Genomic DNA, 22,466 nt, shown 5'->3' with positions numbered 1-22,466 from the left:
AATCTTGTCAGCAGCGAGCGAATTGCGCAGATTAGACAGCAGAAAGCCGTCTGACCTCAGCAAACCAGCATGCCCCTCATACAACCGCCTGCTCCGGATCTGCGGTCCACAGATCTAACTTATGTTCACGCCTACACCAACATCGTCTCAAGAGTGAGAAGACGGACAGGATCTGGATCTGGCGGAGTTGTGATTATTGTCGGTATAGACCTGGTGAGTTTTGAGGATTGTGCCCGTATGAATCATACTTGACAGGCTATAGGATGGGCTTCTTGCCGCTCGAATTCTAGCTTCGATGTTCAGGCAAGACGATGTGCCGTATAGGATAGTTCCGGTCGGAGGATATGAAGAGCTCGAGGCGAGGAGAGACGAGGCATTGCAATCAGAAGAGGTAAGACGATGAATTGGTAGACGCTGACACAGCTCAGCTGCATACACTGATCCTACTATCACTTGGCTCACTTCTCCCTCTGTCGTCTTATTTTGAACTCCCACCCGGATGTCAACTTCACATCATCGACTCGCACCGTCCGTGGAACCTCCAGAATCTTTTCGGCCTGGATTTGGATGATGAAAGCGGCGAAACGAATATTGCCGGTCCATCAAGCGGGGGCAAGATATGGGTATGGGGTGATGGAGAAGAGAATGAGCTTGACGGCGTCAAACGGTCCTGGGAGGCTCTCGAGGTGAGACGAGTTTGAGCTGCCAAATACACATGGATTTTGATGGTTGTGTCTCAGTACGAACCATCCGACAGCGAATCTGATTCGGACGAGGAAGATGATGATGAAGGAGCAGAGGAGAATCAGGAGGACGAAGCTAGTGAAGGCGAGGAGGAAGATGGTTCTGAAGAGGAACGCTACCCGGAGCAGAATGGTGGGCCAAGCCGGAAGAGACGGGCGAACAAAGGCGATGGCGCATCTCGGAAAAAGCAGAAAGACGAGGATGATGACAGGGTGAGTAGCGCCAGAACACGAGCTTTCATCTGACTTTTATCAGCCTAGGAGACTCCCTGAGGCGATCCGAGAGGCGCATTACGATCGAGTACAGCGATACTATGACTCGGGAACTTCTTCCGGGATGTCCGTCTCTCAGTCTCTCTACTTGCTGGCAACCGTCCTGGAAAGAGCCGATAATGATCTTTTGTGGCTCGCTATCTTGTCTGTCACTTATCAATACACCTCATCAAAGATCGATCGAGACCGCTACGAAGCATACCATGAGCTGTTCTCTGATGAAGTGGTTCGTCTGAATGCCATACCAGATGGAGTCCGACAACCCAACCCGGACGACAGGAGCATCACTCGGAGTGAAGAATTGCGATTCACAATGTTTCGACATTGGAACCTGTACGACTCAATGCTGCATTCGGGCTATGTTGCTGGTAGACTGGGTATTTGGAAAGAAAAGGGTCGGAAGAGGCTACAAGGCTTGCTGGCGAAGATGGGGTGAGTCAATCGCTCGCTGAACCCAATTTTTGACTCTGATACCCGACTCAGATTCTCACTTCAACAATGCCAACAAGCCTGGGCCCACATGGATATGGATCTCAAAAAGCAACTTCCGGACCGGCTCGAATCCATCGCACCAGAGTATGGCCTCGTAGAATTGTCCTATCCATCGTTCAATCGCCATTTCGGATTCGTTCTCTCCTCTCTTTCAGCTGCGGATGCCGTTGAGGGCATCTCCTCTTTACTCGAAGCTGCGAAAGGTGTGCGTTTAGAGATCGACAAGGAGGGTGGTCGAAACGGCGGAGAGTGGTTTGGAGGGACGCGCACTTGGAATGTGGGTCGGAGGGAGGATGAAGATAAGGAGAATATCGATCCGAGAAGAAAGAAGGATGACGAGGCCAGGGAGGATGGAGAAAAAGGAGATGGCAAAAAGGCGCAAGCCTGGAATGTCGCCAATTTCTGGATCGCGTACGATGCTCTGGACGAGTGAGTGGCGCACGCGTTGGAGATACCGATATCTTGAAGGCTGATCTTGTGACAAAGTATCACCCTACTCCGTCGATCACTGCCATTGGCCATGTCATTACACCGCTCTATCATTCGCCAAGGGTCTTCACTCCTTGAGAAGGCCGCCATCCGCCCGCTTCGCACTTTCCGTTTCTGCGCTATTAAAGAAGGACCTGATCTTAGGCTATTCTCTCATCCATCGACACTGTCTCGTCTAGCTCTCTGGCTAGTAGACGCCACTCGTGATCGATGGGCTGAGAAGGATTCAAAGCAGGGGAAGACAGTCAAGAGCCTGCCGTTCGTAGTCGCTTGCTTGAACGACGAGAAAGGGACGTATCTCGTCGTTGGCGTGACTGGCGCCCCTGACTTTGGCGACGTCAGGAAAAAGTGAGTGATCCATGCCCGTGCATGAGATGGAAGTTTGATGTTCTGCTTAGCAAATTTGGCTTGGCTTTCCAGGAGGCGGCGGAGGAAAGCGGAGCAGGTGCCAAACATGACATGTTTGAAACCAGCGTGGTAGAAGTTCGACAGTCTGACCTGACAACCTTCATCGAGAAGCTACATTTGAAGTCTGCATGATGACATGGTATGCACAGGATTTCATCGTCTCCCATGTACAGACTCACATCTAAATTCATGTCTACATGGCCTTCGTAATGATGACGAATACATCTGCCACCTTGAGTGTGGTCTCGTGCTTCGTCAGCATATGACTCGTCTATGCGATCAACTGCAACATCTCTTAGCATGTTCAGGAAGAAATGGGACATCGCTTCAGGGTTTTTGGAGACAGATCTGAAGGTTACCGGGGCATATCAGCTGCTTTGAGAGAGGTCGAGTCACGGAGGCAGAAATCTGACCGCCGTCGCTCTCTATCGGCTGTTGACACGGATGACGAGTGTCCTCCAAGCTCCGTACGGGATACGCTAAATCGATGGAGCCTGATATGGGTTCTGACGGCGAGAGCTGTCTCGTCATCAGCGAGCGAGGTGGGAGTCTATGCCCCTCGGAGGAGGGAGCCTTATGCTCAAAGGTTTATTAGTGAATCTGCCCCTGAATTCATCATCTGCACAACCTTGGCTTACGCAAAGTGCTCTGTGGAAGGTTGCTATGAGCGGAATCTTTAGGCGATGTCCTTGTCGACTTGCATCATCTAAGTCCGGACGAGTGATGATGTGCTGCAATCCAAGCTCCTGCCCCATCTGCCACCCCGCTTTCGATACTCGTCGCAAAGCTCATATTCCATGGCGGAGGAATGCATTATGTGAGCATGCTTCTTCTTCAAGTCATGCATGCATGGACATTGACGCAAATCCGCGCAAATGCTCTATAGTAAAAGATGATACATACAATCACATCAGATCGTACATCACTCGCCGAGCTCCCTCCGTATTCTCTCTCTAACTTGCCTCAAGCCACCATACCGGTGCACACGACCAGGGCTGGCAGCGCCAGCAAGCAATGCCTTACTTGCAGAATGTGGAGATGAGCCTGTCATCGAATACTGGTTGAATATCGGTGACACCGGAGGACGCGGAGCCATAGTCTGACCTCGTTCGTGAGGGGGAGGGGTGACCGCTCGATATGGACGAGATGTCGGAGAGGTAGGCGATTGGGGGTCCATTGTGGTTCTGCTTCCGGGACTAGGTGATACAGGTTCAGCCGTCTTGATGGGTCGACGGTGACTTGGCGAGGTCGGAGCATCCGGTGTACGACTGGATGGGCTCGGAAAGGCTTGCTTGCTGAATCTAGATAACGAGCTCGACCCAGGGGAAGCAGGACAAGTAGCTAAGAATGCACTTGGCATTTCCACCCAGTCCTGCTTCGCGACGACCTTGATGGTCAAGAAGAACGGGCAGAGCTCGGTGAGCATCTTGATAGAGTCCTGCGCCTCTGCTTGGGAGATGGGCGTCTTGGAGGATTTCACTATGACGTCTGCGACCTCTAGCATCGGTATAGCTTTCCGTCTCCCTCGAGGCGGCGTTGGTAAGGTGTTGGGTCCAGGAGATGGAGCAGAGAACATCATCCAGACTCCCTCAGCTACGCTCTCGAGCCGACTTAGGGTACTTCGACGTTTGAGCTCTTCGATCTGAGCGAGAGGTGTGGCTCGGGGTCGGATACTGTTGAGCTGTCCGACGGATGATCCTAAAGTTGGTTGACGACCCGTGCCGGCACGAGCTTTGATCCTATCCATCATTGCTTTACGACGTTCCTCGACAGATCCATTCCGTACAACTTTGGTCTTCTTGTCCGTGTCATCGATGACAAAGGGATCCGCGAGTCCGGACGGCATTGGCGCGGGCGCTCGGGAAGAGGAGGTGGAAGGTACCGGCGTATTTGCAAATAGATTGGCAGCTGGTAGAAGGGTAGCAGTGGGTAGTTTAGGTAAAGGGAGCAGAGGTATCGGAGGGATGCTTGAGCGCTGATTAGAGGTAGTCTGAGGTGTTGGCAGGTCGGCCTGAGCAGGCGACTGAATCGTATTGTCAGAACAATCGAATATCCGTGCAGACTCACCTCGTATCCTCCGTGCAAATCTACCCATTTTTCTAGCCTCCTTCGAACCTCCTTCTCCCTCACGTCTCCACTACCATTCCATCGACTTATGGCTCCCGCGCCACCGCCTTGCCCTCGAGATCCCGACCCTTCAAGTTCACTCAGCAGATTTCGAGTCTCGCCAGGTTTCAAATCCAACTCGATTCCAATACCATACGTGTGAACTCTGCGTCCACTACTTGGGTCGAGGGTGCGTGTCGGTGTAATGAGGTAGCTGAGCCCTGAGATGGTTTGTCTGTCTTCCGCTTCAGGATCTGAGACGAGGAAAGGATTCTCAGAATCCTTCTTTGATGATCTCGGCTCTTGAGCTTCCCTCGCTTCTCGCTCTTTAACGGAGACTAGATCTTTCCCTGGAATCTGATCTCCGTCCCACGTCCAAAGCCACGCAAGTCTGCCGAGCTCAGGCAGGCCGAAACGTCTGCCCCCTGTACGCTCTACTGTCCCTTTTATGGCCAAGAAATTGGTCAGGTTGGGCAACTCGAGCTTCGTTGCAGATACCGAATGGGGCGGAAGGACCGGAGGATGAGTTGCAAAGTGAAGAGAAAGGGCTAGGTTGAACGCATGATGGAGCTTCATCAAAGTTTCTAAGGAGGGCGGAAGGATTTTATGCTGCTCGATGATGTCCTGAGCGGGTGTCGAGGCAGACAGGCTCGGCTCAGGAGGGTGGAAGAAATGCTCGTTCGAAGGAAGAGGGATATCATCGGTTCTTTGACGGCTCGAAGGTGGGGTAGGAAACGGCGCAAGAGGGGGGTTGGGAGTCGGCGGACTGCGTGTGAGTCAGTGAAGGCTCCCCTGTGATGGGAACAAATGTTCTGCCTACCCTCTGGCCTTGCCTTTTCCTCGAGTCTCTGGCGTTGGTGCATCTTCCGTGCCCGTCTTTCGTTTGCGAGGGGTTACAGGCTGCGCAGCAGCTCCTCTAGCTTTGGCGATAGGCATAGTGTTGACTTATGTATATATTCGATGTACACGATGTATGCGTAGCAGGTAACCCAGGGCACCAGATCCAGCTGGTGGAAAACCGACGGGGGATGAAGGATGACTTTGAAATGTCGTTGTGGCTCACTCTGCCGAGTCACTGATGCACACGCACTTCCCAAGATACCAGAGTCTGCAGGGTTACACCCTTGATTTATCCAGTATCGAGCTTGAGCACCCCCTCAAACGCCAACCTACGTTAAACTTGAGCCTGACAGAAGAAAGAGACGTACTTATTAAAGGTATTGAACATTGCGAGTTCAGGGTCTTTTTAAACTCGCGAATGGCTGGAGGTGAGATTGTACGCGAAATCACGGAGATCAGATGGGATGTCCGCCGCATTTCAGGTTCAAGTTGAGAATTTTCAGTTTGCGATACAAGTGTCTGTCCCTTGCCATACGTTGACAGATCTCTTGCATCGAAGCACCGACACGAGCGCCATCATGGAAGTTGACAACCCTTCTGCCGGCCCATCAGCACCCGTGCGATCTCTTGCCGCATCGAAGAATGGTCGGACGGCCGGAAAAGCCCATAAAGAGAGTAAATCCGCAGCTCGCCGTTCGTACCTCTCTCGAGCGTCAAAACAAGGGTTCGAGCATCGCAAGGAGCTGGAATCAAAGAGACAAGCTATGAAAGGAGTAGAAAAGGAGATGAAGGAGGAGAAGGAGGCGGAACAGGAGAGGTGAGTGTTGGGGTCGGAAGGCAGGTATCAACAGAGTCATTCCTTCTTCCTACTGGAACCCCCCCCCCCCCCCCCCCCCGGACGATGACCTTGGGCCGTTTGTGGGCGGTGCTCACCACTGGTGAACGTAGGAAACGCACAGCGATCAAGGAACGACGCGAAAGACAAGAAGAGAAACAGAGATTGGAGTTGGTTAAGGCGAAAATGTCTGCTAAGAAGTTGCAACGGATGAAAAAGGTAAGCCTGCCTAGCTTTCATTCGTCGTAATATGGCGGCTTCGACAGATCATCGCCGCACGTATGGACAGCCCCTCAACTCGATCTTGCTGACTTCTTGACTCGCAGAGACAGGGCCGAACGAAGAAGATCAATGGATGATTTGATGGCTTTGTGCCTCCGTCCACCTTTCTGATTATTATAATGACCTTGACGACTCTATGCAGCTTCATTCCTCCTTCTCTAGATCTCTTCGATCGCCAGGCATGACAATTGATGTGATTGACATGTTGTGACTATGTAATCGGACAGTAAGTATCAGCCAGCTATATGGGGGGTATCCATCCATCTTGCTTCTGCCGAAAATCCACGTCTCATGGTTGCATGTCTCAAGTCTTTTCCCATTGCACTGTATCAGGCTATCCGGCCTTGCGAGTGTGTGGATATAGGCCCCTCTGCGTGCTGTCTATACCACCGCCGGTCTGACGCTTCATAGACCGAGTTGAGCAATGCATGGCGCACCAAAGGAGTGAATCACCTGCTCGCCAGCTGGCCCGAGATCGGATCCGGGATCGGCAGGATTTCGCCAATCAATAAATCAATGGAATGCTTTCTCTTCCAGCAATCTGCCATTAAGATTCGCCAGAGACGCCAGTAGACGACTGATCTTTATTCTACCGGGCAGTCACTGTCACCATGATGGACTGGTCAAAGTACACTATTACTCGCTGTAATGACGAGCAAACGCTTCGCTCCCGTTCTTTCCACTTGGAAAAATGGGGAGTCAGATCCCATGGGTATACGCCAGAGCAATACTACCGCAAATTCGAGGTTATGGATGAAGAAGAGTGGGCAGTGAATGATGGGATCGTACATTGGTGAGGGGGTTCATTTTTCCGCTTGATTGAATCTCTTGCGCTAAAGGTGTGAACCCCCCCCCCCCCCCCCCCTTATCCCAGGGCTCTCGTACCCAGGTCCGAGACGTCCACCCTTGACCTCTTATCTCACGTCGAGACGTGGCGCCGGAAGAGTCTGATCAAGCGACCTGGCCAGACAGCACCCGAAGAGGTCGTATCGTACGGTATAGCCTATGTGTATACACCAGAAAAGCATCAAGGACACGGGTACGGTCGACACCTTCTCCAACTCTTACACTACATCCTCGCTCCGTTACCTACATTACCTTCGTTCCCGACGACATGGGGTGATCAGCCTTCTCTCGAAGGATTCAACGACGCCGCATTCAGCTTCTTGTTCAGTGGTGTTGGCGATAAGTTCTACGCCTCCTGTCGGAGAGGTGAAGGAGATGATAGTCTGGTTGGATGGGTTCCCATCCCATTGACGAATCGTCACTGGGACTTGAGCAAGGTGGCACAGGAGGCACAGGAGACACACGAGGCAGATCAAACTGGCTGGAAGTGGCTGACAGTGGAAGACCTGACCGCTGTGGAGGAGGAGGCCATTGAAGACATGAAGCTGGAATTGGGAAAAGACACATCCGACAGGATCCAGCTTGCCATCTCCCCCGAACAGTGAGCCAGATATCATCGTCCATTTTTGAAAGTCCTGCCTGATATCCTGAAAATGTAGAGGCTGCTTCCGTCAACATGCTCTCCGCAATACCCTCACTCCATCGGGTATCGCTAATCCTTCCCCACCGAGACACTATGGACTCTCCCTTCCTCCCGATCCCCACACCAACAAGAGACCGTACATCATCTATACATTCCCCGAAAGTGCCACGGAGACCCAAGCCCTAAGGATATGCTACATCAGCCATCCATTCCCTTGGTCTGCCGTCGTGGCGGCTGCGAAGAAGGAGAATTGCACCCTTATCCGATGTTGGGGTCCAAGAGCTGGTTGGGATGATCACGGCGCGGAACTCAAACCCAGTGGAGGGGTTCCGGGACTGGCGGTGTATGGGCACAACGAGGAAGAATGTGATTGGCGATGGCTAGAGTTGTGAGTGAGCCAGGCAGTGATGGTGAGTGCTTGTGCTGAAGCTGGTGGCAGGTACACTTTCTGCTGATGGCGGTGAGGGCAATGTGCTGTATGAGAGAAAAAGGAGAGAAAACTGGAAGCGGTGTCCGGAGCACCCTGAAGCGGCACAGATACATGCTGCTGTATACGCTCAGCAGAAATTGGATATCGCACAGCTCCCGTCTCTATACATCGGCTCACAAGTACCATGAATCTGAGCGATGAGGCAGTAGAGGAAGCCACCATTTCTCGACCCGTGATTCCTACAAGCCCCGACGGCTCTTTACATTCGAGCTGCATGACTAGCATGAGAAGCTGATGCCGCCTCTCAGCCGGTACTCAGCATATGCGTGCTAATTTGCCTGAACATTGCGGAGAGCGAGTATCTGACGCTTTTCTGAAGTCAGGGGGCATTCGCGTACGTGGACACGTGATGGAACCCCAGTTTTGCATTGCGACTCAGTATGGTGCCGTTTGAGATCATGAGACCTGTGTTGTAGAGTGTCAGAAAGACAGGAAGTTTTCCGGCCCTCATCACTACGAATGCCCCTGAAGCGGTGATTCACGCAATGAAAGGCTTTGAGCAAAGCTGTGGTTAGCCGCAGTGGACGGCACGAGACATGCAGCCTCTGTTCACCGTCTCCCCCGCTCGTCATCTGTTTCATTATAGTCACGAACAAATCGCCTAGGCACGAACGAATCGTCCTTCATCTCTGGGATCCAATTGCCAACGCCACCATTGCCGCCATCAGATCCTTCCTTTCCACTATACTGCACGGCATTCTCAAGATGGGGACTTGGGAATTGATAGCAGGACAGATACGATTCGATGAGAGATGCATTCTCGCAAGATGTCACAGTGCCCAAAGCTCTGCTCCGCTACCAGAGCGGGTAAAGCACGTCCTCATTTACCAACGAGAGCCATGTGTCCCTCAGCGTACCTGTTTGCAGATTCAGGCATCGTCAGCATATAAGGCGTACAGCGGAAAAGAGATGCCCCTCACCTATCACCCACAGGCTCATTCTCCTGGATGACTTTCCTGATCTCCTTCAACTCGCCTTCCGTCAACGTCACCTTGTTGGCGCCCCAATTCTCCTTGACTCTATCTGCATTCTTGGTACCGGGAATAGGTATAGCACCTTGAGCGGCGACCCAGGCCAAACTCAGTTGACCAGGGGTACATCCTTTCGACTTTGCAAGACGTTCGAATTCGTCGACCAGTGCCAAGTTCTTGTCAAAGTTCTCACCAGTATATCGAGGAGCTGTCCCTCGGATATCCTTTGAGAAAGCCGATGCGTCTCGATGTTTACCAGTCAAGAGACCTTTTCCGAGTGGAGAATAGGCGACTATACTGACGCCCAATTCTCTAGCTGCGTCGATAAGACCATCTCGCTCGTGATCAATGAACCAGGGAGAGTACTCGATCTGAATAGCGTCGATATGGGCGACTACGTTCCCTGTCAGCAGACTATCCAAATAAACGACGACAGGAACGAAGGGGGGGGGGGGACCTCCAAGCTCACCCTCACAAGCCTTGCGTAGTGTCCGCGCACTCGGTTCGCTCAATCCGATATACTTGCATTTACCCGCCTTTTTCAAGCCGTCCAGTGCTGCGATACTCTCTGACAATGGCGTTTCCTCAGGTTTCATTCGGTGAAGATAGTATAGATCCGGGGTGGTACCTAATCGTTTGATAGTTCCTTGGATGTATTCTTGAATGTGAGCGACTTTATTGGTCACTCCGTGATTCTCTTTCTTCTCAAAGTCGAGCTGAGATGGGATCATCCTATCAGGTATACGAACCTAGTAGGTTTGGGAAACCGAAAGTTGGACTCACATCCCAACCACATTTACTCGCTATGAAGAGTTTCTCCCTTGCGTCAGGATTCTCTTTCAGGAACCGACCGATGAGTGATTCGTTATGCCCCATTCCGTATACCACGGCAGTATCCCAGAAGGTACATCCCGAGTCGAGAGCCGTCTTGAGCACTCGTATACTCTCATCATCATCCGCTGGCCCGTAGGCGTGTGAGAGCGACATGGCTCCGTAGCCGGGCGAAGGGACGTGAATGTTTTGGAATGCGAGAGTGGTCATGGCGTGCGTGATGAGGGTATCTCAGCGATAGGGAATTTATTGCAATGTGATGATGCGGTGATGAGCTCGGGTGAGTGTGAAGAAGCAACGAATAGGTTAGGTGGGAATGCTCCCTTCACTTCATTCGGCCTCACATCAACTATTTATACCTCCTACACCGGTGATCGCCCTCCACTTGTCGTCCATGACGCCACATACCCTCCACCGCCGCGTGCGAGAGGCACGCCGCCCGGATGGAATGAGTGGAGGGCGAAGGCGTTGTGAGAAAGTGGAGTGGATGGAGATCGCAGACTGGACGGGTGGATGGACCATGCATTTCACCTCCACTAGGCAGCAAGACGCATCCTCTTGCAGACCTGAGCGGGACTACAGACATCTACTGCGAGAGAGCTGAGGGGCTGACTGACCCCCCGCCAAGTCTCTCCGGCAAAAACCCAGCTGAATTTGAATTTCATCCGAAAATGCAATGTAATGATTTGAGGGGGTGACTGATTTTCTCTCGCCTTGCTTTTTGATGAACACACTCGCATGTCACGCTCGACCTTTTGCCACCCATGTCACCTCTGGATCCCTTCAGAGCAGTGCTAAAGCACTACTGGGATCTCGGTCTGACGTCCTGCGGAGGTCCAGCGGTGCACGTTATCATCCTTCGGAAACGGTTTGTCGAATCTCTCAAATGGCTAGATGAACAAACGTTTCTAGATCTCTTTGCTCTGGGAAACGCTCTTCCTGGACCTGGTTCGACTCAATTGGCATTTTCCATAGCAGTCATCACTCATGGTGTCTTTCCTGGAGTATTCGCCTTCTTTCTCTGGTCTATCCCCGGAGCGATCGGTATGGCAGGTATAGGCGCTGGCGTATCGAGAATCCCTTCCGAGTTACCTGGGATCGTCTTGGCCTTTTTGACAGGTTTGAACGCCGCGGCGGTAGGTCTGATCGCTCTCGCGGCTTGGCAACTCGGTTCAGCCGCCAGCACAGATAGGTTATCGACGTTACTCGTTTGGCTCGGAGCTTCGTTTGGAATATGCTATCATGCGCCTTGGATGTATCCCGTGTTGATCGTCGCTGGAGGTTTAGCGACCCTGATATGGGATCATAGGCGGCGGATCAGGGCGAGCGTGAAGAGAGTGGTGATTGGAGAGAGAAGGGATCGTAGGACGAGACCGAGAGGAAACAGGGAGGAATCAGGGATGGAGTTGAGGCCGAGGGAGACCTCGACCGCGAGAGATGGTGGCCAAGAGGGTGAAGAAGAAGAAGTGGCGGAACCACCATCAAGACAGAGTAGTGCAAGGGGAGATCATCAGCCTTCTGGCAATAGTATTGCAGAATCTCAGGCATCACCCACGGCACCACCTATGGACCCGACGGAAGCTGGACGACTCGATGTCGTCTCCACTCGGACTGCATGCCTCATCATTTTTGGGTTCGTCCTACTGCTCACTGGTCCATTAGCAGCCAGAGCTGGGCTGAGGAATGCAGGCAAAGCAGTACCCAGAGGTCTCGATGTGAGTGCGATATACTTGCCAGAGGGGGATGGCGGTCAACCATCTTATGGCGCGATTTAATCAGTTCTTTGGCAATATGCTCATTGCCGGTACGATCATCTTTGGAGGTGGACCCGTTGTGATTCCTCTACTGAGAGATTATGTCGTGGCGGAAGGTGGGGTAACAGGAAAACGAAATAGGTGATCAAGTGGCTGACCAAGTGTGAGCAGGATGGGTCAGCTCGAGAGACTTTCTATTGGTCTTTGCGATCCTGTGAGATGGACTCGTCTGAGATGTTTGCATCAAACGCACTGACACGCTTCGCCTCGCCTCGCTTTGCCTTGTGGTGTTCCGATCTCCCAGGCAAGCCTTCCCAGGACCCAATTTCAACTACGCCGTTGCCCTTGGCGTTCTCGCCAACCCTTCGAACCGTGCGCTCGGTGCGCTCCTAGGATATCTTGGGATCTTCTCACCTGGAATCATTCTGAAACTGGGTCTCCTCCCACTCTACGCCTCGTGGAGAGGAAAACCGATATCTCGATCGATCCTACGCGGTCTCAATTCCGTCGCTTCGGGTCTGGTCTTCACAGCCGTTTGGCAGTTGTTCCTCATCGGGTATATTTACACCTCTCCAAGTGGCCGTGACCAGGGAGGCGAAACCGGTGGACAGGGACAGGGACAGGGACAAGGTAGACAGACCGTTTCAGGTCCATTGACCCTCGATCCATTTTGGGCCGTCGTCAGTTCTGGCGCTTTGGTAGCTTGTAAATGGTTCGCGGCGCCACCTTGGCTAAGTATCATATTGGGCGCTTTGGCAGGTTTGGCATGGCACGGTGTTCAAGTGAAGTAGCGGAACGCAAACGGGGGATGTGTGTGTGTGTGGGAGGGATTTGGCTGGTCCTCCATGTCCCGCATCAAGAGCATGATAGAGTTGAAACTATAGATGACTAGTCGATGTACAGTGCGGACCACCAAAGAAAAAAGGTACCATACTGTACCAAAGAGAAGGATTCGACTACCCCACTTGGACCTGTTAGGGTCCAATTCCAAGGTGGGATATGGACGATCCGCCTGCCCGAACCAAGTTTAGACTGGAAATCCCCACGGGGTTAGGCCTAGCAGGGGCCTGGACAACGCATCCAAGGGGCTTAGATCCGCTTCCTTCCTCTTGATGGACTTGACCCGGTTCGATCATGGAGGCACCCGATGTCAGCGAAGACCCGCTGATTCCGTTCCTATCTGTTTGTTCATTATTCATTTCGATCGGAGCTCCAAAATTCCACCTCAATACGGGATGGATATCTGGATGGATGACTGTTGATGACTCCCCGCGCTACGAATAAGCGGAAACAAGCCGCTGCCAGTGGGCCCAAAATCCAGCGATCGAGGATCGTGATCGTTGTCCAGACCTCGATCTCGTTTGCTTCCATTTTGGCAGCGACCCCGCGGGGTGGGGGGCAAGCAAGCGCGGAACAGACAGGAAATACCAGAACCTAACCTCCCCTTGCCCCCTTGCCCCCTTGCCCCCTTGCCCCCTTGCCCCCTTGCCCCCTTGCCCCCTGCCCCCTCTCCCCTGCCGAACCTTCTACCTCGGAAATGTATAGACAACCTTGTTCCGTAAGGAAAACTCCCCGTAATTTGGAACCTAGTCAAGAAACATCCAAGCTTTTTCTTCATCTTTGAGCTGGAAAACTGCGCACTCGGAAGGAAGAATCACGTTGTTGAGCCTACACTCTGCCATGTGTCGTGCCTCGGCCGGGCAACCGGCCGGCCTGTGTCGGACCGAATGTTCGTCACCTCGACTGAAAATGGCATTCGTCGCTCCGGTAGTATCCATATGCTCGCAACGCCTTCAGATGACAGTCAGCTGGGTTGGCTGGCTGGCTGAGAAGTGAGAGGTGACCGAGACGGCCGAGAGGAAAGGTCAAGAGGCGCAGGGGCACACCTATAGGGGGCAGGACCAAAGGCACACGATGGACAAGGGGGGCATGCCCATGGACACACGCCTCTTTTCGTTCGGACAAGACCGGATACATGATGATGATGATGCACGATATGCATACTTGCACAGGCAGTCGTGATTGAAATTCCACACGAAAAATTTCAATCACCCGGGAGAAAAAACCGCCCACTTGCCAAAGTAAATGAACAGTGGCACCTCTCTCCTGAGCCTGGGCTGAAGGCTACTGCTGACGAGAGGACACAAGAGAAGTGAGATGATGAAGGAGCTGAGTTTCATGTCCGGCTTTTTACCCGATCGATACGAAATTATGGTTCATGAGATTTCTGTTGAGAGAATAACGAGATCTCTCTGGTCCAAAAAACAGCAAAGATGATCTACATCCGATGGAATGGAGGGGATGTTTCAACCGGGGGGTCGTGTCCAAAAGTATTCAAGTCCTTACGGCAATGATCACATATTTGATCGACTGTCGTATATCACTTCGGGACTGTCCGATAGAACATCGTATCATTATTGTCAGGTCAGATCCCTTTCATTAGCCTTCCCGCATCACGACTGTCTGATCAGACAATTGTTTATTGAAAACTTATCAGTGAGACGAACCAGGGGGGACGATGCTCGTAACGAACGGTTCATGAGAGCGGTGTAGCGGTGTCCTGTCGTTTCTAATCATGGCCACGTCGGGGTTGCACTGCGTTCACTCGTTGCGTAACGTGACTGGGTGGAGGGGTGTCCGGGAATAGCGAGGTGTAGCCATAGATCCCTGAAGATGAACCTTTTCATCATGAGATTGATGCATACGTCGTGCGAACACCGGCCTTAGGGCTGTCAACTATTGCCCCCCCGTTCACATGGACTATTCCCCACTAAGAAAATGATGCTCATCGTCTGGAAACATACCAAACGCGTCATCTTCTCACGAAAATGGAGCCGCAGTGTTTGATGAAGCTTCGCTCTGACCAGTACCGACGGGAAGAGCAGTTGCCATACGATGATCCATTGACCCTCCTGTTAGGATTCAGACTAAAGCCATAACCACAGATCACATCATTTTCGTTTTCACACACACGCTGCTGCTGCTGTCTTGGCCCGGCTGTGAAAGTGCTCGGGCTGAACTGCGCTAGAACTGTCTTGGGCCACTTCTCACTTTCGCCGTGGGAAAGGGCCTTTTCATGTGAGAAGAATAACAACACTCTGTTGATCTCTGTTGGAGTGGGAAAATAAAAAGATAAAAAAAAAAGATGTCCATCCCGTAAGTAGGCAGATGATAGTGCTTCAATTGCGTGAGAGGGGCTGATATCCCGGTTTGAGGTGCCGAGAATGGGATCTGATAGAGTGGGGATAGTTTAGAACGTTTGCGAGATAAGGATTGAGACAGTCCCGCGGTACCTTGTCATCAGTAGATGTCGTGGCACTGGACCTATGTCTGGAGCTGATCGGAGCAAGGGACCTGTGTGAGCGTTCTTCTGGGTATCATGCCATGGAGCTTGTAACTTGTGCTTTACCACGCCGTGGGCCCCTTCCATCCGACATCCATGCCCTTCCACCACCATTCATGTCACGCAATTGAAAGTCCAAAAAAAATCCCAGTATTGCTGTGAGAAATTTTTCCACTCCAACGCCACGAGAAATTATTCAAAGTTTCATCATCTTGACACACACGCGCGCGCGGCGCGAGAGACGACGGTGCGAGTGGCGGATCGAACGGAAAATTGAGGTTCGCCACGCCTTCACTTTGGAGGTTTTTAACTACTTCGTGAGAGAAATCTGATGTACTGCAGCCAGGTCCTTGGGATCGGACTTGAGTAAGAGCCAGGGAGAGCCAGCGAATAGAGTTCATGATCATCATGAGAAAAGCAGAAACTGGGTGTGTAGAATTTTAACCAACATTTTCCGTGGACCATAGACAACTTCCTTCCGCCTTCTTTTCCTTTTCCCTGGACCTGGTCTCCACACTTTCATACCCTTTCAGAGCCCCGCTGAAGAGGCTTGGTCAGGAGCGTCTTGTACTTGTGGACGACGTCTTTTGCTCAACAACAATCACAACATACACTTGCGGACGAGGACCGTTGGTGACACAGGTTCCAAAAAAAGTCACTGTAGTCAGGACGGAAGCCGTCGTACGGAGGAAGCTATCAAACACATAAAGAGATAAGGATCAAAGAGGTCGAAGATCTGCAGAGTCGGGCAGTAGGATCTTGAAAGCGGATCGATTTGGATAAAGCTTGCAGAGCGGTGAGGCTCGAGTGGAGATCGTCGGCTTGAGCCTCATCAGCACCTGAGACTTCCTTGCGGACTACCATCCATGTGAGTCATTCAACACAATGACTCTGGTATTTTTTTTTACTCCCCTGGTCAAGTGATCAACTCTTTGCTCTTCCCTATTGTCACATTTTCACACAGCCCTGAGCACGGCACCTCGCTCTCGTCTATCACCTCGTAATCCTGTTCATACCGAGAGAGCTCGTCTCTCTTCTGTCCACCATTCATCTGCTCTCTGCCTCCCAATCAGCGTCAGACATATTCCTACGAGAACCTCTTTGTCTGACTCTCTCTCTTTCAGCCGGAATCAGTTCGAGTCTCGTCTCAGACATCTGGCAGCTCTTCACCACTTTTTCATCCCCCCCAAGGGTCTCACTTCAGTGTCGGCCAGTCTCATCGTCACAGTCGTATCGTTTTGGAATTGGAGTGATCACTGAACATCCTCGATACCGAACCAGTCGTCTCGCTCCCATACACCCCAAGTGTGGCACCATTCGGACGACGACCCCTTGGGGCTCACCTTCACCCTCCACGGACACAAGGAGGAGAAAAAGAGATAGAGATAGACTTGGGGGTCAAAATTCAAGGTCACGAGGACAACGAACGGGTCGCAGGCATCACGAGGAACCGAGTCTGCCCCAAGGGAAAAAAAAGGTTGCCCAGCGGTGATCTGACCAAAGAAGGAGACGAAGGAGCAACACCAGAGTCCCACTTCCAACATCACGCGGACAGGTCCTCGGGCACCACCATCGCCGTTTGAGCTAAGGCTTTAGTTGAACTAGCACCACCCTCCCCTTCTTTTTGACGCGCCGCCGAATTCCTCGCCCATCATCGAAGCCAAGCTGTTGGACGATCAATCATACTTTCAATTTCACTCTGAGAAAGGCTTGTCAACCGCATCGACCTTTTCGACAGGAGAAATCTGGACCTTGACGTCCGACCGCCATCAGACCGTGTTGCTTGGTAAGTTCTGGCCGCTCCGATCTAATTCCCCACGCTTTTGTGAACCCCATCTCGTCTTCGTTCTCGCACACACACACACGCACACACCCGCTACACCCACATCCACACACAAACACATCACGTCAGTGCTGGTTGTAGCCATTATTTGGCCTGTGCAACCTCCATCTGACCGATCCAACCCCTTCTTCACCCGCAGAGGCTCCATTTTTCTTGGTGTAACGACGCCCACAATATCTTGCATTCCATTCACTCCCTTTCCTCCCCTGACGATCATTTCTCCACGTTCTCCTTCTCCACATACGAGTCCATCGTTTCTCATTCGCTCATCTTACCGTTGTACAGCGTGTGCTACTGTATCGTCGACGACGACGGCGGCGGCTTAAGCCAGCGAATCAAGCTCATAGTCTCTGAGCTCTTTGTTGTCCAGGTGAGTGAATCTTTTGATTCAGTGATCCACCACTATATCTCCCCCTCGCTCGCCTCTCGACACTTTTTGCCTTGGTACACTGCATCCCACAACCCTTCCTTTCACTTGCACAAAAGACGACAACGACGACAACAACGCGTCCACGTCCACTGTCATCCCACCGTAACCTTCCTTTCAACCCCGTGCATCCTTCGACCCTCCTTCGTATCAATCACACACACACATACACACAGGCGCTGACTTCTTCGGTCTTTCTTTATCACTCCACTCTCCATTTCTTGTCAACTTCATCTGTTGGATCTGCTCATATAATCCCTTGGTTCCTATCACTGTCTGTCGCCATCGCCATCGTCCTTGTCCTCACCATCACTCATCGTGAACCACCCCCTTGTCTTTCCCCTCCTTGTCTGTTATGGCTGCTCGTTTCACTCTGTAGCCCGCTCAAGCTCACTTGGATCATCCATACAGCTCCACTCCCCCTGTTCAGTATACTCATTGGTAAGTGCTATCATCTCTGTTTCGATCTCTGCCACACATCCACCGAACCGTTCTCGTTATCCTTCATTGGGCTCTGGGCTACTCTCTATAGTCGCTGCTGCTGCTACTAGTTCCAGACCCAATCTTCTTATTTTTAAAATTCACTCCTCTCGGACGTGGGCGGCGGCGGCGGCGGCAGCAACAGGGTTTTTGGGTTATCTTTTTGACTTTTTATTTTATCCGCTGCTTCCTCCTCCATCATCCTGTGTCTCTTCATCCCATCTCCTCTATACCTAACCACCATCCCAATCCATCCTCTCACCTACAAACACACACTTGTGGTCGATCCACGCCCCCTCCTATCTATCTACACTTTCACTTTTGCTGGATTTCTTACTCACTACGCCTGTACGTCATCTCGCGCGTTTCTCTCTTGCGTCTTTTTTTCCACCCAAGAGCCAGAAAAAAAAAACAGCCCAGTTGCCGCGTTTGGGCATCCACCACCCTCTCTCTCTTTTTTGTCTCTTTCGCTTTGCTCATCATCGACCTTCAACCTCGACACCTTTCTCTCTCGTCTCGTACTCTGTTGGGCAGCAGCAGCAGCAGCAGCAACGACGACGACGACGGAGGCTGCTGCCACCCACCACCACTCCTTCATTCATTCATCCGGTTTACCCTTCCCTTACCCTTTTGCCCTCGTCGCCTCATCCATCATGTCTCGGTTCTCACCTTGACCTCGCTGCTGCCGCTTTGCTTCCTCCTCCTCCTCCGTCATCTTTGCTTGTAGCCCATCTCCGACTTTTGTCATTCACCACCCACTTCGACACGACACTGACTCGGACTTCTGTAGCTAGCTAGGACCCCCTTCTTTGGAACCTGTATCGAATCAACCTTTAACCCCCCCCCTCCCTACCTCTCACCATGCCATACTCAAATCCCACCTCACCCGTCCCCTCACCCGTCAAAGAGACCGTCGTTCACGGTCACAATTCATGGTTACATCACTACTATGATCAAGACCCCTACCGTGACAGGAAATCAGTTCTTCACACCCCTATGCCAATCCCTAGACGATCATCAAGCGGTCAGAGAATGCCAAATGGGAGGACGAGATCACCCGCGGCGTCTAGGACATCGAGTTATAGTAATCACGCCGGACCCTCGTCAGCAGCCAATGCGGAAAACGTGTCTGGTCCTTCCACTCCAGTCGATGGATTGCCCAGTCGACGCAGTGCTTCGACACCACCCGCGTCGACGCCCAAAACCGCTCTTGGCGTCACTGGTCTGCCTTCTCGACCCGAATTACAGGCAGACACAACGACGAGTGAGAGTACTGGCTTGGGACTGAAACTTGAACCTTCGCCCGAGAAGCCGATCCCGGGTTTAACGAGAACGTTGAAGGACTCAATGGACTCTACATCGACCATCGAATCGTCACTTCCTCCCACGCCTGCCGACGAACCGCGATCACTTCCCATCTCATCCTCACCCGAAGGATCACCCACCAAAGTCGCGTCAATCAAAAAGGAAGAGGATGACAAGGAAAATGCAATCGCGACAATTCCTTTCCCTCCATTCGAGCCCCCACCCAGTCATCGCACCATTCATCTGTCGTCACCTCGAACATTCTCTGACACGCCCTCACGTCCCACCATGATGGGCAGACGTGGATCTCACAATGGTCAACGGACCGTCTCGGCACATGCATCTTCCCTCTCGATCGACCTTCCTTCTTCTTCTTCGAACAATGGAAGGGGTCAATCGCTCGAACCACCTGCTCGTCCTTCATCCATGATCCGAAAGAAGTCTGGTGAAGTCGTCAAGCCCTCCCTCAAAGTCCGATCCATGTCTACACCTGACTTGTCGAGACAGCCCGAAGAAGAGCACGATGATCCTTCCGATCACGAAGGAGGACGCCCTTTTGGCGAAGAGCGATCGAAATCAGTACGATTCGCCGGCGACGATGATGACGAACCTGGAACGCTGGAGAATGTCATCACCTTCCTCAAGGAACAGCGACCTGTCCAATTAGGACAGGAAAACATGACCGAGACCGAGACGGAGAATGATACAGATGCTTCTGACTTTGTTCAGTTCCGAACGCGACGAAATGCCGCTGCGAGGGCTATTGATGAGGCCGAACGCATCGTCATGGAAGGCGGCAGTCGCGTCCCTCGAATCCGCGTAGACTTTTCACCAGACGCCAGGAGTGTCTTGGGAAGCGAGCATGTGGTGCTAGAACGCGTCGACATGGCCACGCCGGGCCCTTTGGCGCTAAAAGGAACTGCTGTCGTTCGAAATGTATCCTTCAACAAATGGGTCGCTGTGAGGTTCACCCTTGACCACTGGCAGTGAGTTGCTCACCGGAGGTAGGGGGTGTCGTCGTGCTGACCCTGTCCAGAACCGTCTCCGAGGTCTCTGCCAACCATGTCTGTCATATTCCCTCGAGCACTACTGGAGACGAAGGATGGGATCGTTTCAGCTTCTCCATCAAGCTTGACGATTACAAACGCAAGCTTGAAGAACGCCAGTTGATCCTTTGTGTCCGATTCTCAGTCGACGGCAAAGAATGGTGGGATTCCAACAATGGAATCAACTACAACTTCACCTTCAAAAAGGCTCCTCCGCGCCGTGCTGTGCGAAACTCTACGCCACCTTCACTAGGCGCCAACTTTGCCTCGGGATTGCATGGAGCTCGTCATCGTGCCGCCTCACCTCTGGGGTCCAGTGGAGCTGATATGAATAAGGCTTTCGGTGTTCCTCCTCGATCCCAACACTCGACTGGTCCTCGTGATTGGGTGTTTCCTCGTTTCTCTGCGAATCTGATGGATGAAACTCCATCTCGAGTCGACTCGCCCAGTCTATCTCCACCTCCTGCCGCTTCCTTCAAAGCTCCAGGCCCACCTGACGTCCACACCCATCTCTCGCTCTCAAAGTACTGTGCACCCTCTACACCTGTTCACTCGCCCGAAGTTCGGACTACTCGCCCGCTGGAAGAGGTCACGACACCTGAGATGCGCTCGACAATGAACGTCATGGGCGGTCAATTGGCGACTTTGGCTCCGCCTGAAGCTGATTCGGATCACATTCGATCAGCTAGCTGGAGCGGCAGCAAGACTGGATCATGGGAGTCGTTCAGCAAGGCAGTCGAGAAGCTGGACACGGACGGCGCACCTGGAGCGCCTGCTGCGTCCTCGGATGACACATCGGACATGAGCGGATACGAGAGTCCCGATACTACGCGAGTGGCATCCGATGGAGATTCGACACCGCTAGCTGGATCAAGGTCTCCCGTCGGTCTACCAGAGGATGGGAGCGAGGGTGAAGGATCCGGCGGATCATCTCCTGTCTCCCGGCCATTAACACTCAAACGATCCACTGGGAATCTACAAGCTTTGAGAGACGCCGCGGAGCAGGACAGCACTGAGACTGAGGAGGAGAGCACACCTTTGTCCTCCAATCTGTCTTCGCCGCCTTCTCCTCGAATGGGTTTGCCAAATACTCTTGAGCTCGGCTCGCCATCGCCTAGCGCTTCGACAGGCGACTCTAGTCCTGTCAACACCATGTCCATGGATAGCAGTGTAGCGGATTTGACGAACCTCGATCATGACAATGATCCTTCGGTCGAGAGAGGCAGGTCATTGGACCTAGATCAGAGGTATCAGGAGCTAGTGAGTCACGGAAGTCATGTCATCGAATTGCGCTGAGGGACGGACCACCCATCAGATTGAAAAGTTCTGCTTTTTCCGATCCCCTGGCGCCACCCCAATGGAAGAGAATGCCTACAATCAGCCATTCCGTAACCCTCGGACTCAATTCTCCACCAGTGGAAGCAATAGCCCGTCTGGATACTTTTATCCTGGGAATGGAGGTCCTAACCGTAACCGATCACCTCGGTCGACTCCCACGCCTCAAGAATACAATCACGAAGCCGATGCTTTCAGATTCTTGACCAATATCAGGGATGAGGAGGAGACGTTTGAACCTCGTCTAAGGTCTCCCGGAGCGATCAAAATTCCACCTGGTATCGTGGAAGGAGACGGAGGACCTGGAAATCTCACGCCTAGAGCCTCACCCCCTTCGACCACTGGTGCTGGAGGTATCTGGAGAGCCCATGATGTTCAGCAGACGCCTTCGCCCGGACTCGCAAACTAGGCAGTGCATCCGTTCACAATTTGCTCGACACGCCAAAACCCCCTTTTACGATACATCAAGTCGACCGAACCCTTTCACTTTTCTTGTTGTGACAAACTCTTGTCACCTGTTTTCATATCGCCTTTCGTTTCGCTAGCGTATACACTCGACAAACAACCTCTTGACGCCTTGAGACGCCACGGATCGGATACTGGATCCACCAACAACAAGTGTATCGCCTTTTCTCACCTTTGGTTTTTACTTTTCTTCAACGACTTTACTGTGTCCACCAATCA

The 22,466-nt window shown here is 52.3% G+C and overlaps 7 protein-coding genes across 7 annotated transcripts; 5 read left to right on the top strand and 2 right to left on the bottom strand.

Moving 5' to 3' along the window:
• The first annotated feature begins 3 nt into the window (after positions 1-3).
• Positions 4-2,567, top strand: BD324DRAFT_623851 (CDC45 family). Its single transcript, XM_022015633.1, has 8 exons — positions 4-213; positions 263-391; positions 429-686; positions 741-956; positions 1,000-1,448; positions 1,500-1,937; positions 1,995-2,345; positions 2,396-2,567. The coding sequence occupies exons 1-8, from the start codon at positions 70-72 to the stop codon at positions 2,535-2,537; spliced, it is 2,127 nt and encodes a 708-aa protein (XP_021871913.1). The 5' UTR covers positions 4-69; the 3' UTR covers positions 2,538-2,567.
• Positions 2,568-3,327: 760 nt separating this feature from the next.
• BD324DRAFT_650466 (hypothetical protein) lies at positions 3,328-5,447 on the bottom strand (the record flags this gene model as incomplete). The annotated part of the gene is made up of 3 exons (XM_022018150.1): positions 3,328-4,428; positions 4,473-5,277; positions 5,332-5,447. 3 exons carry the CDS (start codon positions 5,445-5,447, stop codon positions 3,328-3,330), a joined length of 2,022 nt encoding a protein of 673 aa, XP_021871912.1.
• A 386-nt stretch (positions 5,448-5,833) lies between these two features.
• Positions 5,834-6,622, top strand: BD324DRAFT_623845 (hypothetical protein). Its single transcript, XM_022015632.1, has 3 exons — positions 5,834-6,168; positions 6,300-6,405; positions 6,513-6,622. Exons 1-3 carry the CDS (start codon positions 5,930-5,932, stop codon positions 6,543-6,545), a joined length of 378 nt encoding a protein of 125 aa, XP_021871911.1. The 5' UTR covers positions 5,834-5,929; the 3' UTR covers positions 6,546-6,622.
• A 391-nt stretch (positions 6,623-7,013) lies between these two features.
• Positions 7,014-8,706, top strand: BD324DRAFT_623842 (hypothetical protein). The gene is made up of 3 exons (XM_022015631.1): positions 7,014-7,261; positions 7,343-7,915; positions 7,974-8,706. Exons 1-3 carry the CDS (start codon positions 7,080-7,082, stop codon positions 8,347-8,349), a joined length of 1,131 nt encoding a protein of 376 aa, XP_021871910.1. The 5' UTR covers positions 7,014-7,079; the 3' UTR covers positions 8,350-8,706.
• Positions 8,707-9,215: 509 nt separating this feature from the next.
• Positions 9,216-10,587, bottom strand: BD324DRAFT_623840 (NADP-dependent oxidoreductase domain-containing protein). The gene is made up of 4 exons (XM_022015630.1): positions 10,202-10,587; positions 9,888-10,134; positions 9,368-9,812; positions 9,216-9,304 (listed from the first exon to the last, which is right to left on the bottom strand). The coding sequence occupies exons 1-4, from the start codon at positions 10,457-10,459 to the stop codon at positions 9,268-9,270; spliced, it is 987 nt and encodes a 328-aa protein (XP_021871909.1). The 5' UTR covers positions 10,460-10,587; the 3' UTR covers positions 9,216-9,267.
• Positions 10,588-11,013: 426 nt separating this feature from the next.
• BD324DRAFT_650462 (chromate transporter-domain-containing protein) lies at positions 11,014-12,794 on the top strand (the record flags this gene model as incomplete). Its single annotated transcript, XM_022018149.1, has 4 exons — positions 11,014-11,964; positions 12,029-12,119; positions 12,175-12,217; positions 12,308-12,794. The coding sequence occupies 4 exons, from the start codon at positions 11,014-11,016 to the stop codon at positions 12,792-12,794; spliced, it is 1,572 nt and encodes a 523-aa protein (XP_021871908.1).
• A 6,163-nt stretch (positions 12,795-18,957) lies between these two features.
• BD324DRAFT_650461 (putative phosphatase regulatory subunit-domain-containing protein) lies at positions 18,958-22,191 on the top strand (the record flags this gene model as incomplete). The annotated part of the gene is made up of 3 exons (XM_022018148.1): positions 18,958-20,387; positions 20,438-21,707; positions 21,763-22,191. The coding sequence occupies 3 exons, from the start codon at positions 18,958-18,960 to the stop codon at positions 22,189-22,191; spliced, it is 3,129 nt and encodes a 1,042-aa protein (XP_021871907.1).
• Positions 22,192-22,466: the final 275 nt, after the last annotated feature.

This window comes from Kockovaella imperatae, assembly GCF_002102565.1.
Source record: "Kockovaella imperatae strain NRRL Y-17943 chromosome Unknown BD324scaffold_5, whole genome shotgun sequence".
Classification (NCBI taxonomy): domain Eukaryota; kingdom Fungi; phylum Basidiomycota; class Tremellomycetes; order Tremellales; family Cuniculitremaceae; genus Kockovaella; species Kockovaella imperatae.
This window is presented reverse-complemented; position numbering and strand designations above follow the sequence as displayed.

Coding starts and splice junctions, on each gene's coding strand:
- BD324DRAFT_623851 (XM_022015633.1), top strand. CDS start 70: ATGCCCCTCATACAACCGCCTGCTCCGGATCTGCGGTCCACAGATCTA. Junction 392..428: donor AGGCATTGCAATCAGAAGAG/GTAAGACGATGA, acceptor GACACAGCTCAG/CTGCATACACTGATCCTACT. Junction 2,346..2,395: donor TTTGGCGACGTCAGGAAAAA/GTGAGTGATCCA, acceptor TGTTCTGCTTAG/CAAATTTGGCTTGGCTTTCC.
- BD324DRAFT_623845 (XM_022015632.1), top strand. CDS start 5,930: ATGGAAGTTGACAACCCTTCTGCCGGCCCATCAGCACCCGTGCGATCT. Junction 6,169..6,299: donor AAGGAGGCGGAACAGGAGAG/GTGAGTGTTGGG, acceptor TGGTGAACGTAG/GAAACGCACAGCGATCAAGG. Junction 6,406..6,512: donor AGTTGCAACGGATGAAAAAG/GTAAGCCTGCCT, acceptor CTTGACTCGCAG/AGACAGGGCCGAACGAAGAA.
- BD324DRAFT_623842 (XM_022015631.1), top strand. CDS start 7,080: ATGATGGACTGGTCAAAGTACACTATTACTCGCTGTAATGACGAGCAA. Junction 7,262..7,342: donor AATGATGGGATCGTACATTG/GTGAGGGGGTTC, acceptor CCCTTATCCCAG/GGCTCTCGTACCCAGGTCCG. Junction 7,916..7,973: donor CTTGCCATCTCCCCCGAACA/GTGAGCCAGATA, acceptor CTGAAAATGTAG/AGGCTGCTTCCGTCAACATG.
- BD324DRAFT_623840 (XM_022015630.1), bottom strand. CDS start 10,459: ATGACCACTCTCGCATTCCAAAACATTCACGTCCCTTCGCCCGGCTAC. Junction 9,813..9,887: donor ACTACGCAAGGCTTGTGAGG/GTGAGCTTGGAG, acceptor CAGGGAACGTAG/TCGCCCATATCGACGCTATT. Junction 9,305..9,367: donor AATGAGCCTGTGGGTGATAG/GTGAGGGGCATC, acceptor ATCTGCAAACAG/GTACGCTGAGGGACACATGG.